Below are 13,624 nucleotides of genomic sequence, written 5' to 3' on the forward strand. Positions count from 1 at the left end.
CTTCCCTTTTTTTTTTTTTTTTTGCGTACTTTCAATTGTTGGTTGGACTTGATGCGATGCCCGTCGTATTGATTTTCATGGGTGAATCTATTTTGATGATTTCTATCGTTGTTTTTGTTGTTAGGGTTGGGTATAATTGAAACTCTTGAGGGGATTCGGATTCGATGGCGTTGCAAGAAAAACTAGATAGGTTTAAGAGACAGCAAGAAAGATGCCAGACTACCTTGTCTGGCATTGCTGCATCCAAGACTACTACTACTACACCCAGGTTTACGCCTGCTCCAGCCGCTTCAAGACCTCCGGCTCCTGCCATAAAATTTTCAAATGACACTGAGAGACTTCAACACATTAACAGCATAAGGAAATCCCCAGTCGGGGCTCAGATCAAGAGGGTTATTGACCTGCTTCTGGAGGTTCACACCTATCGCCCATCTTTCTTATTTCCCCCTTTTTGTTTTCTTACTTATACCTTATCTGCTTTACCTGGACTGTTGTATTTGATCGAATTCTTTGGAAGGCTGTGTATAGGATAGGATTTAGGGCATGTTTTTGGGAGTGATTTTAAAAGGGCTAAAATTACTTTTGTCATTTTCATCAAAAGGACTCTAAAAACATGTTTTTTATAATTCAAAATAAATTTAATGTTTGATTTTGTACGAATATGTAATTTTCATAACATCAAAATTAATTTTCAAGTATTTAAAACATGTTTTTAGTGTTTTTTTAATATAAGAAGTGTTTTTAACTATCTCAAAGTCACTCCCAAACATGTCATGTTAATAGACACAGATAGATTCAAAATGAGCAGACCTTATGCTGAAATTTATCATATTTCTTGTTTTTAGTCTGTCCAAATTTTGCTAAATTCGGTACATGTCTTTTTGAATGATCAATATTTGAACCGGGAGATTTGGCTGGTTTGAGTACTTTTTCAGGTAGTGAAACTTATGATTGCCCGTTAAGATGGCAAGAGGAGCTAGGATCCTCTTTAATGGCTTTTATGTGGTCGTTTTCCGTACTTTGTGCTGGTGAAAAAAATGCATTTGAACATGCCAATTCCCTTCCCGTACTCTCTGGGTTTTGAATTGGCTGTGAAAAAGCTAAAAAAAAAAGTCCTGAAATGCATTCTCTCTACTGTTAGTTAATTCAAACCTCAGGGGTATGTTACAATCTTACAGCTTTCTTATTGCGCATGTTAACAGACAAGACAAGCCTTTACACCTGAGCAAATCAATGAAGCATGTTATGTTGATATAAATTCCAACAAAGCTGTCTTTGATAGTTTGCGGAATAACCCAAAGGTGCACTATGATGGGAGGCGTTTCTCATACAAGGTAATTTAATTTTTCAAGCGCCTGTATACTTTGCATGAACTTGTTCTTGTTTGGTTTAAAAGTTTAAACATTCAAGATGACGTTTTTTCCTCTTTTTTCTGTTTTTGATGTATTCAGTCCAAGCATGATCTGAAGGATAAGAATCAACTTCTTTACTTGATTCGGAAATTTCCAGAAGGCATTGCTGTCATTGATCTCAAGGATTCTTATCCAAGCGTTATGGAAGATTTGCAAGTACGTATAATTTAGAATTTTTTAAAATGCTTTCCCCGTTTTAAATCCGAAAAAGTGAAAATAACATATCACCCTTGAATGACGCTCTCCTCATTTGAACTGCTTGGGTAACAACCTTTGTGAAGCTTAATATACTGACTATTTGGGACATCAAATGTCTTGTGTAAATTTTAAGCTTTTAAGGCTGTGTATTTTCTTTGCACAATAATTGGAATTATAATTAGTTTACAATTCTAATTACTCTGGAGATTAGTGCAAGAGTCCGTTGAGACCTGGATTCTTATTTGTATATGACATTAAACATAGTGTAAATTAAAGTTGTTAAGTTATTAAGTTTTGATTTGTCCAATAAAAGGGGTATTTTGAGAGTTTATGAAAAACAACTTTCTTTGGTAGCTGCTGAATGGTGATTTTATGTACCCAATAACCTTAAACGAAAATAGAAGGAAATATTTGTTTACCAAACTAGCTGTGAGGAAAGCCCCCAATGGCCTTCGCTAGTATACCTTTGTGTTTTCTTTTCTCGTTTTTTCTTCTCTTCTCTCCATTCCTCCAGTTCCAGACTGATTTTAGAGAAAGTTCGTTTCTTCCTACAGAAATCTGATTGATGCCTGTATGACTTGCAAACTATTCATGTCAATGTTCTGGGTTCTTGGTCATGTTATACCTCACAAGTCAGCTTGTTTAATTCTCTTCCAGGTTAGACTGTAGTGTCTCCTTGTACACTAGAAGGCTTTGTTCATTCAACAATTCCTGTTTAAGGCTATTGTGAAAACCTTGGCTGGTAGCTTGAAGATTGAAATGAGTCCTTTCTAATACGATTTCTAACACTCAAGGTGCCTTAATAGCTGGTTGGCAAATTTTAGACCAAGTGCTTATAGCTAATGAAGCTATTGAGGACCATAGGGAAAGGAAAGGAAAGAAGAGGGGATTATCTTCAAAATTGACTTTGAGTAAGTTGATGATCATGTGGATTGGGACTTTTTGGACAAAGCTTTAGGGAAGAAAGTTTTTTGGGGTTAAATGGAGAGGTAAAATGTATAGTTTTATTAGGTCAGATAATTTTTTCATTTTTGTCAACAGGAGGCCTAGAGGTAAGATTTCAACAATGAGAGGCCTTAGACAAGAGGGTTCTCTTTCTCCTTTTCTCTTTATCTTGGTGGTTGATGTCTTGTGTAGATGAGTATCGGCTGGTGTGGATAAGGGTGTTTTCAAGAGTTTTAAGGTGGGCAAGGACTTAGTCTTTTTTTCGCCTCTTCAGTTTGCGGACAGTTTTGACCTTCGAGTGGGGAGTCGAGGGGTGAATGTAAATTCCTCTGGAAAGCTATATCTTCAAGTCTTCCCTCTTTTTCTCAATTCATTAATTGTTTTGTGAGAGACAAACTTTGGGTGATTTTTCCCCTATATCTCTCAGATAAGAAGTTACATCGGGTGGCTTCAGTGTTGTCATCTACTGACCAATTTTCTTTGATTTCTTTGCACTTTCGTCACCCTCTATCAGATAGAGAGGAGGTTGAGGTGATAGATCTTCTTTTTATCCTTCAAGACCGGCCCTGGGCGGAGGGATGTTAGAAATTAGAAGGTGGCCCCCTGATCCTAATAGATGATTCTCTTGTCATTCCTTCTTCAACCTTTTATCCTCTCCCCCTGCTTAATCGGCTAATCAGCTGCTCTTGAGGCGATAGTCCTCTCCACTTTATGGAAGATAAAAGTTACAGAAAATGTTAAGGTTTTTTCTTGGCAGGTTTTATTAGGGCGAGTCAATACCTTAGATTGTGTCCAAAGGCATTTCTCCTTCGTCTTGTTTCCGCAATCGTGCATTCTCTGTAGGAGGGATCATGATGATCCTAGTCACTTGTTGTGGGAGTGCCAGTTCGTGAATTACCATTAGGACCGGTGGCAGAGTTCTTTAGGGGTTATTGGGGCTCGGAATAGGGATGGGTGTTCTTTTTTGAAAGAGGTGGCTTTGCACTTCCCTTTTAGGGAGAAGCGTATAGTATTTTGTCAAGCAAACTTCCTTGCTATTTTGTGTGATGTTTGGTTGGAACGTAAGAGTAGAATTTGTAGGGATGTGGGGAAATCTAGAGTGGAGGTTTGGGAGTTGGTGAGCTTTAATGCTTCCATTTGGGGTTCGGTCACTAAACCGTTTGTTAAGTATGATACCGGTCTTGTTTTTTGTTCACTCTTGTATTCTTTTATTTTTTTTCGTAGAAAGTTTGGTTTTTCGCCCCAAAAAAGAATAAATAATCCTTCCCGAAAGTGGTAGAGAATAATGTTATCTATGAGCAGTTAAAATTGAAATCAAAGGATTTAACCCCATGATTTATAATCCTTGTCAAAACTAATGGATTTTCTATCGAGGAGCAAAGTTTTCACTGAAAAACATGAAATAATTCGAAGAGCAAACAAAAGTACAATCCAATAAGAGGAGCCAATTTGAGACTAACCAAACGAAAAAGAGTCCAATCTAAAGGAATAAGGTCTAACAATAGTTACAACAAGTCTGGGAAACCAATGTCCAAAGGGAAGCATTATTCTTATGGTTGATGCATCTAAACTGTAGTTGAGAATTTTCGGAAATATACTAGATTTGCTTTTGGTATAAAACTTGTACCATTAAGTTAAAAAAAGGTGGTAGGGTCTAAAAATCCATGTCACAACAACTTCAGTTCCTCGAAGTGATCTTGGTAGCCAGAATAAAACATTTGAGGCTAGTATGAAGATGAAGAACTTGAAGATAACATGTTATTGAGCTTGAAGACTTTGGTAGGGGATTCAGAGATTCATTATGACTTAAGTTATGCCAACTTCCCAAATAATGTTTGAAAAATCAACGGTACAAGCATTCTTCATGATATTAGTGAAAAAAGATGAACTTTCCTTGCGCTTGTGGATCAGTTTATCAGTTATTGAGAGAAGTAATTATTTTATTTCACTAGTAGATTACTATGGAAGTTCTGTTAGAATTTGGTTCTTTTTATTGTAAATATCTACGTCCATATTTATATACGTCACGAGTTTTACTTGTAGGTATTGATTTGGAGGTTGTTTCTTGTAAAGTATGTCTATTGTTTCCATACTTGTTGATCACCAGTTTTTTGGCCTCCCCAACTTTATGAACTTTGTTTTGATGGAACCGTCTTCTTCGCTTATTAATGAATGGAAAGCACATGGATGTATACTCTTCTTTGGTTATATAATGAATGGAAAACATAGTCCATTAGCTTTACATAATCCTTTCCCCTCTTGTTTAGGCCCTAAAAGCCTCAGGCCAGGTTTGGCTTCTCTCAAACTTTGATTCACAAGAAGATATTGCATACCCAAATGATCCTCGAATTCAAATCAAAGTAGACGATGATCTGAAGCAACTGTTTCGGGAAATTGAATTACCTCGTGATATGCTCGATGTCGAAAAGGATCTGCAGAAGAATGGGATGAAGCCTGCTACCAACACTGCAAAGAGGCGAGCCAATGCACAAAATGTGGCGTCCTCGAAACCAAAGCCGAAGAAAAAGAAGCAAGAGATCAGCAAGAGGACTAAGCTCACCAATGCACATCTTCCGGAGCTCTTCAAGAATTAAAGAACCATATGCTCTTATACCGTCATCTGTGGGCTGATATGCGTAGTCCAAGGACTCTGTAGATAGCATTCAACCATCCATCCATCCCTACTGTTTGATGTATTGCCTTTTGTGAATGTTCTGCTTTTACTTCAAGTAATTGAATAATTTGAATATAAGAGAGAGAGGTTCATTCAACTAGACCTATGACATTACAAGTTGATCATTTGTGCAAACTTCTAAATTCTATAATTTTCAAGTTCATTTTATTTTAGAACAGTTGATATGTGCATTACATTCATTTTCCACAGCCCTATTTGCTTGAACCTTGTATTGCTGATCCATTCGTGTTGGGTGCGTTCAAGTTCAACAACCAACAAGAATTCTCCGTGTACAAAGTTACAAATTTTGATATGACAAAGGAACAATATAGTCAATTATATTTCAATAATTGAACTTGTATATTTTTTGTTTTTCGATAATCGAAGCTACAAAAAATTAAGGTCGGGAATTTGACTAGATTCAGGCTTGTGGCATCCATCCCTAACTCAATTTCAAGTTAGTCGAGCAGGCATCCTTGGAACCTTTTCTTCTAATCAAGAATCCGAATCCTTCCCTAATCCAATTTCAAGTTGGTCGAGCAGGCATCCTTGGAACCTTTTCTTCTAATCAAGATCTTATTATTGATCAATTAGGCTCTCGGATTTACTAATAATAATATATGACCCAACAAAAAAAAAAAAAAAAAAAAAACATATAACCTCCAAATTTTTGGGACAAAAAAGTCAAATTTCACGAACTCTCGGGTAGCAAAATCAAAGGGTCCTGATTTGATGAGCTTGGCGTTGGGTCAGTGTCAAAAACTTAAGGCGCCAATTTGTTGTTATGATGATCGGTTTTCGTAGTCCACCCATTTTTGTGTCCCATAGCTTCTCATCAATGTCCATGGCGGATCTTGAGGCTCAAACCTCCACTAACCCAGCAATTTCAGATAGAGAGACCGCCACACTGTAACCGTCGCAATGCTCATTCAAGCTTACTCCCCAAACCCACATGCCTTCTTCCTTCCCAGAAGCCCTTCAACTTCCCGCCATTTATCCGTCCATGGTAAGATGCTTGATTTCATTTGTTGTGGGAATGCTTCATCTGGGAATTTACTGTTTTCTACTGATTTTTTTGCATTGCTCGAACAGTTTCTCATTCACGTGGACTCAAAGCGCCGATGGGGCGACGAAATGAACCATTGTCTAGGATTTCGGCTTCGGGGGAGCACAGTCCAACCACCAATTTGGGGAAGAAAAGGTTCAACTCTTTGAAATTTCTCTTGACCAAAGCTTGATACCGATTTCCAATCTATGCACTATCTATTCTTTCAGAGGCATTGCCCAATAGTTTTAATTTACAAGTTTTTTTTTCCTATTGTACATAGAAAGGTTTTCGAACACATTTCTCTGCTCAAAGCGAGGGAAAATATTTCAGAAGAAGAAGAGAACGATCTGCTTGATTATCTCTATACCACCCAGTATCAAATGCGGGGCATTGTTGCCGTTTCATTAGGTGAATTTCTGGCCTTCTGCTTTCTAAAATTATGGAAGTTCAGAATCTTGTGTGAAGCTTACTTTTCTTGTACCTGTGCAGGACGTGCCTGTGGCCAAAATAGTGAAAGCTATACCCATGGTGTGTATATGCGTTTCCAACGAAAGGAAGACCTTGAAAAATTCTATGTGAACCCTTTCTACTCGCGAATACTAAATGAGCATGTGATGCCTTATTGTCATGTATGCCTCAACATGTAACCACCAATACTCTCAATCTAACTTCCTTTTCCCCGTAGACTGTCTTGCTGTATCTGGCCAACTTATAAAGTGGTTTTACTGTCTATAACAGGGATTGATTCATGTAGATTATGAATCAGAGGTGGAAGATGACATGCTTCCCATATTTCGGAAAGGAGAGGTATGGACACTATCTAACTTTGTTCCTGGGATTTTTGTGTAAAATGCAGATCTCTATGTTCCATTGTAATGTATGTCATTATTTTGTTCTTTGATGAATGTTGCTTGCGTTGGTGTGATATTATGTATTTCCTTCTAGCTTTTTTTTCTTGAATATCTGGATTCTGGGGGCTTGAAATTGCGGATTTTCGAGTGAGAATTTAATTTTGACTTGGGGGAATGGGAGTATCATAATATTTGGAGTGGGGAGAGCCTCAATCTTTAAATACTGAGCTCAAGTGGGTTTCTGACTTGACTTCTTTAAGGACAAAAATATGGAAGTTGGTTTGTTGATTTTTCTTTTCTTATTATTATGTTCTTTGTCATATATCGTGTACTAAATTTGAAATTCAAGGAAGTTACTTTGAGAATAGTGAGACTGAGGAGTAGGTGTTTGAAGGAACTGCTTGTGTGGTAATGCCCGAAGCCAGAAATTTTTTGGAATGATTAGATCCTTTTAATCAAAATTATCCGAGTTTCATCACACCATTATCTGTTGCATTGAAAACCTGATTTCTCGTGTTTAATATCATTTGAGGTATTGTATAGTTGTTGTTTTGAGATGTTTACTATGTCAAGCTTGGGGGGATTTTGCCTTCCTGGGCAACAAAACTATTTGTATTGGAAAGTAGATCTATTTTCCTATCAGTTGTATATGCCTTCTAATGATCTCTGGAAATTTGGTCCTAATAAAAAAGATATAGTAATCACCGAGTTTTGATGTCAGGAGTTCAATTATGGTGTGGAGTTTGTGCTTCTCATTAAATTTCTTCAAGATTCATTTGGAAAACCTTTAGAAGACGCATTAAATTCTCTCGAGCAACTGGCAATTGATAACCCTTCTTTAATTGTCCAGTTTACACAAGGTATACTTTTATATCGAATCATTCGTTCCGAAACTTGGAGAGAACATCAACATGTATTATTATAGCTGTCGATTTTGAATTTGATATAAATTACTATTGACATGCATCACAATATATGTGATGAGATCGTCTTTAGCTAATCTGTACTAATAAGTTATTCTTTTCAGATATCAGGTATTGGGATTTTTATGTTTTGAATTCATATCAGGTTTAAATTTTAATCCCAGTTGTAAGGAGTTCACACATGGAGTTGTTATACGATTTCGGTCAAGTAAGCACTTGTATGACATTGTATTCTTTTATATTCAATAACGGGTCTTTTAATGGTCTCACCTCAATATAACATGTTTTGCAGTCGAAGCCTTCGAGATGTTTACAGGCAGCTCAGATTACAAAGATGTAAGAAACCCCATCAATTAAGTCATCATATTTGCTGATGTGGTTTTTCTGTTTAACTCGATTTGTTAGTGAAAACACCATCTGCTTATGCCTTTAATATATCTTCCTTCACTGATGAATTCCAATACACCTATATCTGCTCCTCCATATTCTACATACTATCATTAAAAAAAAAAGGTTTTAGTTCTGTGCCATAATAACATTTTAACACTGAAATTTGGAAATGTTTTAACCTCAAATTATGCGTATGTACTTGCTATGTTCAGAAATTTCTTGAATATGACAACACAGCTACTGTATTTATTGTGGATGTCCTAATCGGTTTTCATTTCAAATGTAGATGTGGAGGTCTAAATTCCAACCAATCATCCAGAAAACAGTGTCTCTTTACTTCTCTGTTGACCCAGTAGGGACTGAGATCATGTAGCAAGGAGTATTCTTGGTTTGTTCCCTATACATCATCCATCTCGAGTGACCCGTAGAAGATGGTAGGCTCAATATGATTTGAGTGAACTTTTTGTGGCAGGTTTTGGTACCAGACTTGGTTTTACTCTTAACAAGCGTAAGGACAAGTATATTGTTTTGTATTTTTGACGTTTCAGATCCGATGTCCTATTCCTCTCTATTTTATCTTTCGTCATCACGCCATTTGTTAATTTCTATGCAATTCAATCTGATAAGAGGTATGTGGGTGTCTGAAATTATCGTTCTGCTTGAATGGTATTGCAATTTTGCTTCCTCCCGTTGAACATGTCCTAAAATTATTCTATGGGATTAGGATATTCTGATGATAGAGTCATATTTGGTTGACTTTATGATATTCTAAAGTCGTTCTATTTTTATGGAAACCTGAGGTAGGTTACGAACTTGGATTTGTCACTAACCAATACGACAACTTCGGTGAAAATAACAAGCGATGTAAAAACCTCTCCTATGGTGTGCATATAGACAATCAAAACTGGAGAGGAGCTTTTACTGATGTTGAATCCTTACCAAAGAGATATATCAGGAGAATGACTCCTACTGTTGCCTGATATGATATATCTTTTCAATATTAAAGGCACAACCAAAGCAATCTTACGTGTGTTTGGTTTAAAATCATGAGGATTGCCTCTTGGAATCTTTCATGTATTGTTTGGCCTTGTATTGTAAACAGGAAAAACAGTAGAACTTAAAAGTGCGACTCATTTTGTCAACGGCTTAAATAACTATATATCATTTTGTTCACTCTTCTAAAGTCAGCATTTAAATGACTTGAACTCCATCTCATTGTTCAGGCTTGGCTACTATTAATCTGACATGAAGACAGAATCAGGAGGGACAGGTTATTGCGTTTGATTTCTAGCTTGTAACGTTCTCGACACCCACTCACTTGGATGGTGAGGCCATTTTATATGTGTTCTGGATGTTATTTTTCTATTTTGTACAACTCATATTATAGTTACTTGAGATATTTAATCTACGATGAGAGAAATCTGTATATCGAATCTTATGCAATTCGATGTTTGTGTTTATGCTTATTGTTTCCCCTCAAAGTGAGAGCTGAGGCTTTCTACTTAATTTTGTGCAAACACAAAAAAACCGCTTGGGAACATATGCTCTTAGTTATTGTTCGACTAGTTAAACGACTAACTTAGCTGAAACAGGCCGTCTCCTTCAACACTTGGAGGCTGCTGCTAAATCTTTAATGGGTTCCATAAGTTCTCTTGTTATTAAGTTCAACCTTATATGTTATGTATACATGAAAGGAAATCACATGCTTTTGGATTTAGCAGTTTAATTTAGTGCAGGATCAGTCGCCAATAGCATTTCATTTGACGTTATGTTAAGATTTCCTGGAGATTAAATACTGCTCATAGCCCAACAAATAAGAAACAAGACATCCTCATCCTAAATCTTTACATTGTTTAAACTCCTGATGAAATTTTTGAGGAACAATCATATTATTATGATTCTAAATTGAAGTTAGGATATGAATAGCTTAATGAGAAGAACTTTCTGTATCAATTGGTCAAGAAACTCCCCCACCCCCACGAACACTGAGAAAACTTTACTTTTTCCATGAATTAACTACCCTATGCCCATATGGCTCTTGTCGGATGTTTCCCCTTCATCTTTATCGAAAAAGCAGCAAATGAATTCCATCTCCCCACTGATTGTTCTTCTACACATGGCGCACGCCAAAAAAGTTTCTGCTTCATTGAGTTTCTATGTTTCCAATACCCAAATGTTTCTGCAGATGGATTCTGTAAGTTCTGAGTTTCTCAGAAATCCCTTCTCTTTACATCCTAGAACAGGTAAAAAAGTGGAAGGGGTGAAGTCTAAGATTTCATTGATTTCCACGTGAGAGTTGTACACTTTTTGGCTGTCAAAGCACATGAATTCTTTATTTCATTGCTGTTGTTTTCAGTAGATATTTTATCTTCTCTCTCTCAATTGTTTTCTGTTTGGTCAGTATAATGTGTTGTTATTTTCTTGGCTGGCATTTAGGATAAATCTCTGTCAACATCTTTCTCTCTTTGGATGGAAGCAAAAAGGGCCTAAAACAAATCCAGATGGGCGTGTCTGAGGGAGCTCACAAGTAAGTTTCCTTGGGACCCCTTCTCTGATCACTCTCTGTCTTTCAGTCTTTCTTCTTATACACTTATTATGAGATGGGGGCCGACCATTTCCACACACACTGCCCACCTTCCACTGTCCCTTCCCTTCATCATCTTCTGTTGGCCCCTTTTCCAGCTTTCTCTAGTTCCTCACCACACAGTTAGTTCTGAGTGTCGAGGATTGTTGGGAGGGAGTCCCACCTTGGCTAATTTAAAGAATAATCATGGGTTTATAAGTAAAGAATACGTCTTTATTCGTATGAAGCCTTTTAGGGAAGCCCAAAGCAAAGCCATGAGAGCTTATGCTTAGAGTGGACAATATCATATTATTATGGAGAGTCGTGATTTCTAACACTGAGTAGGTTATAAATTTGAAGGAAGATGAAACGAGAACAAAAAAAAAAAAATAGTTAGCCAAAGTAAAAAAGACTATGAATGAAAAAGAAAGATATGTTGTCCATATCATCTTTTTAGATCCACAAGCTAACTAGTAAGACAGGCGATTTATGTCACTTTTTCTTTTTATCAGTTATTAAGGTCACGATAAAGTAAAGCAAAGCAAAATGTATAAAGTGGATATCGTCACGGGACTTTAATTATAGCAATAACTAGCCATATTAATTAGATAAGGGTTGATGTAAGTTTTGGGTTTCCAAGTGTCCAAATGAATCTGTAAAGGTCCAAGAGATTTCAAGTGTTCTGGTTGAAGTTCATAAAATAGCTTGGTGTTAGTAAAAGAACAAAGGAAAAACAATCATTTTTTATCACACGTCATGGAATCCAGAGCAATAAAGAGTTGCTGATCTTAAGGAATCTTAGGTTATTTTGATCTTACACAGCATGGATTTGCTTTCACACACCCTATCTATTCACTCTCTATGATAGGATAACTAGATCTTAAAACGCTAGCGAGTCTTTTCTCGACAACCTTTCCATCAAAGTATGTAACTCGTTGAGATGCATAGGCTCACCCCATTTGTTCGATGTTCAAGGACTTCATCCAAACAATGACATCCCCGTTTTCAGTTATACTATACGCATGATTAAGTTTAGATCCTGACTTAACACAAGAGACTACCAAAAGACTTCCTAATCAGTGGCGATGTTGTCTTTCCAATGAACTAACGATATATCTTCTAACCTTTAACGTAGAGCTTAGCAACCGCATCTTTAATATTAATGTTTCTTATCTTCTTAAAAAAAGGAAGTTTCTTGTTTGGTCAAAGAGGAAAAAACAAGATTATATGCGTTGAAATGTCTGCAATAATAAGATCTTCTCTCATGGTGTATCCAACCTTTGACGTGAAGAAGAGACCACACAGAGGAGAGAGAGAGAGAGAGAGAGAGAAGGAAATGTAAAGAAAACTCCATAGGTAACAGCCTGAATGGGACAAGACGCAGTTGAAAACACAGAGTTCTAACTTAATTCTAATGCTTCAATCTCACCTCTAATGGACAAATGGAAGTCCAAAGAATAATTGGAGTTTGATGTACCAAAAGGAAAGGGAAAGGGCAAACATAATTTGGTGATATATCTTTTCTTTTGGGTTTTGCCAGCTGCTGCTGCTATCTACTTTCCTTTTGTGTCATATTTCAGGTTATATCGTTTTAGTGGGTTTTGGTGTACCCAAAAAAGGGTGTAATAATCTTCATCTTTCAGATAAAGAGATCATCATCATCATCATTCTTTGAGTTTCTTATATTAGCTTCATGATAAGCCTAGAATCAGACCTTTTCGAACGAGTTTAAATCGTTGTTTCTTTAATTTTAGTTCCTAAATATTTAAATATAATTACGTTCGTCTTTCTATATTATTTTTCCATCTAATATCCAGTTGTGTAATGTGTCTCTGAATCGTGGTCAGGTTAAGATGCTAGTGCACATTAATTTATCAAAATCAAAATAACTAAAATGAGATTCAAACCCGAGTGAACTTACAAGTTGCAAAATAGGTTTTATGGGTAAATTTAAGCATCATCTTATCTTTATCTTATATGAAAGTTAAACTCCAATTTGTATGGTTCATAGAGAAATCTCTGATCAATGATAGAACAAGATCCATTTTGTATCATATTTAAGGAATTTATGGGTTCGGGCCGAATAAACAATGTCACTCGATCATTATCAAATTGACTGCAATCTTTTTCTATCCGAGGATCCCAATCCCGATAGAATGTCTTCTACTTCTAATAGGTCATGAACTAGATCAAAATTTCTCAAAGAGTCCATAAGAAGTGATCTCATTTTTTTTTCATCGGATTTGGATAGAGACCAAAGGTCTTGAACAACCGATTCAGTAGAACTCAAAGGATAAAGAAGCAAGTATAGCTAACATTTTCAAAGAGGTCGAGGGACACATAGATTGGGTAGTAAAATGTTGAGGGGGGCCATGTAGCAATTCAACATTGGTATCAATCTCCCTTATGGCTCTCATTCATGCAGCAGCAGATGGGTTGTGCATGAAACCATCCACTTTCATTTATTCTTCATAGTAACTATTTATACCATACCATATATAAATGAAACAATTTCTCTTATTCATTCATTTATTGCTTTTAAATTAAATGACTACTGCATTCCTTTTAATTTCCTTAGCACATCTTTTTGTAATTTAAAACTAATAGTTGGAAACTTTTA

At 36.4% G+C, this 13,624-nt stretch overlaps 2 protein-coding genes across 6 annotated transcripts in view; both read left to right on the forward strand.

The window, feature by feature from the left end:
* LOC111482983 (general transcription factor IIE subunit 2-like) overlaps nt 1–5,407 on the forward strand; it is a 5,830-nt gene extending 423 nt beyond the window's left edge. Inside the window, exons 2-5 of the mRNA XM_023129044.1 lie at nt 125–413; nt 1,203–1,334; nt 1,452–1,568; nt 4,823–5,407. Coding sequence (XP_022984812.1) covers nt 165–413; nt 1,203–1,334; nt 1,452–1,568; nt 4,823–5,149 — 825 coding nt within the window. The 5' untranslated portion in view covers nt 125–164 and the 3' untranslated portion in view covers nt 5,150–5,407. The remainder of the gene's footprint in view (nt 1–124; nt 414–1,202; nt 1,335–1,451; nt 1,569–4,822) is intronic.
* A 549-nt stretch (nt 5,408–5,956) lies between these two features.
* LOC111483461 (stress-response A/B barrel domain-containing protein UP3) lies at nt 5,957–9,922 on the forward strand. Of its 5 annotated transcripts, XR_002718369.1 has the most exons (11): nt 5,960–6,235; nt 6,322–6,430; nt 6,558–6,685; nt 6,767–6,906; nt 7,016–7,084; nt 7,850–7,988; nt 8,197–8,259; nt 8,344–8,387; nt 8,728–8,829; nt 8,914–8,949; nt 9,665–9,922. XR_002718369.1 is itself a non-coding variant. In XM_023129689.1 (10 exons), the coding sequence occupies exons 1-9, from the start codon at nt 6,151–6,153 to the stop codon at nt 8,812–8,814; spliced, it is 864 nt and encodes a 287-aa protein (XP_022985457.1). In that variant the 5' UTR covers nt 5,960–6,150; the 3' UTR covers nt 8,815–8,829; nt 8,914–9,916. The 5 variants fall into 5 exon arrangements, 3 of the variants coding, with proteins under 3 accessions (XP_022985458.1, XP_022985457.1, XP_022985456.1); XR_002718368.1 differs by having other exon boundaries at nt 8,728–8,949; XM_023129689.1 differs by having other exon boundaries at nt 8,914–9,916.
* The last annotated feature ends 3,702 nt before the right edge of the window (nt 9,923–13,624 follow it).

The sequence above is a fragment of the Cucurbita maxima genome, unplaced genomic scaffold (genome assembly GCF_002738345.1).
Source record: "Cucurbita maxima cultivar Rimu unplaced genomic scaffold, Cmax_1.0 Cma_Scf00008, whole genome shotgun sequence".
NCBI classification, from domain to species: domain Eukaryota; kingdom Viridiplantae; phylum Streptophyta; class Magnoliopsida; order Cucurbitales; family Cucurbitaceae; genus Cucurbita; species Cucurbita maxima.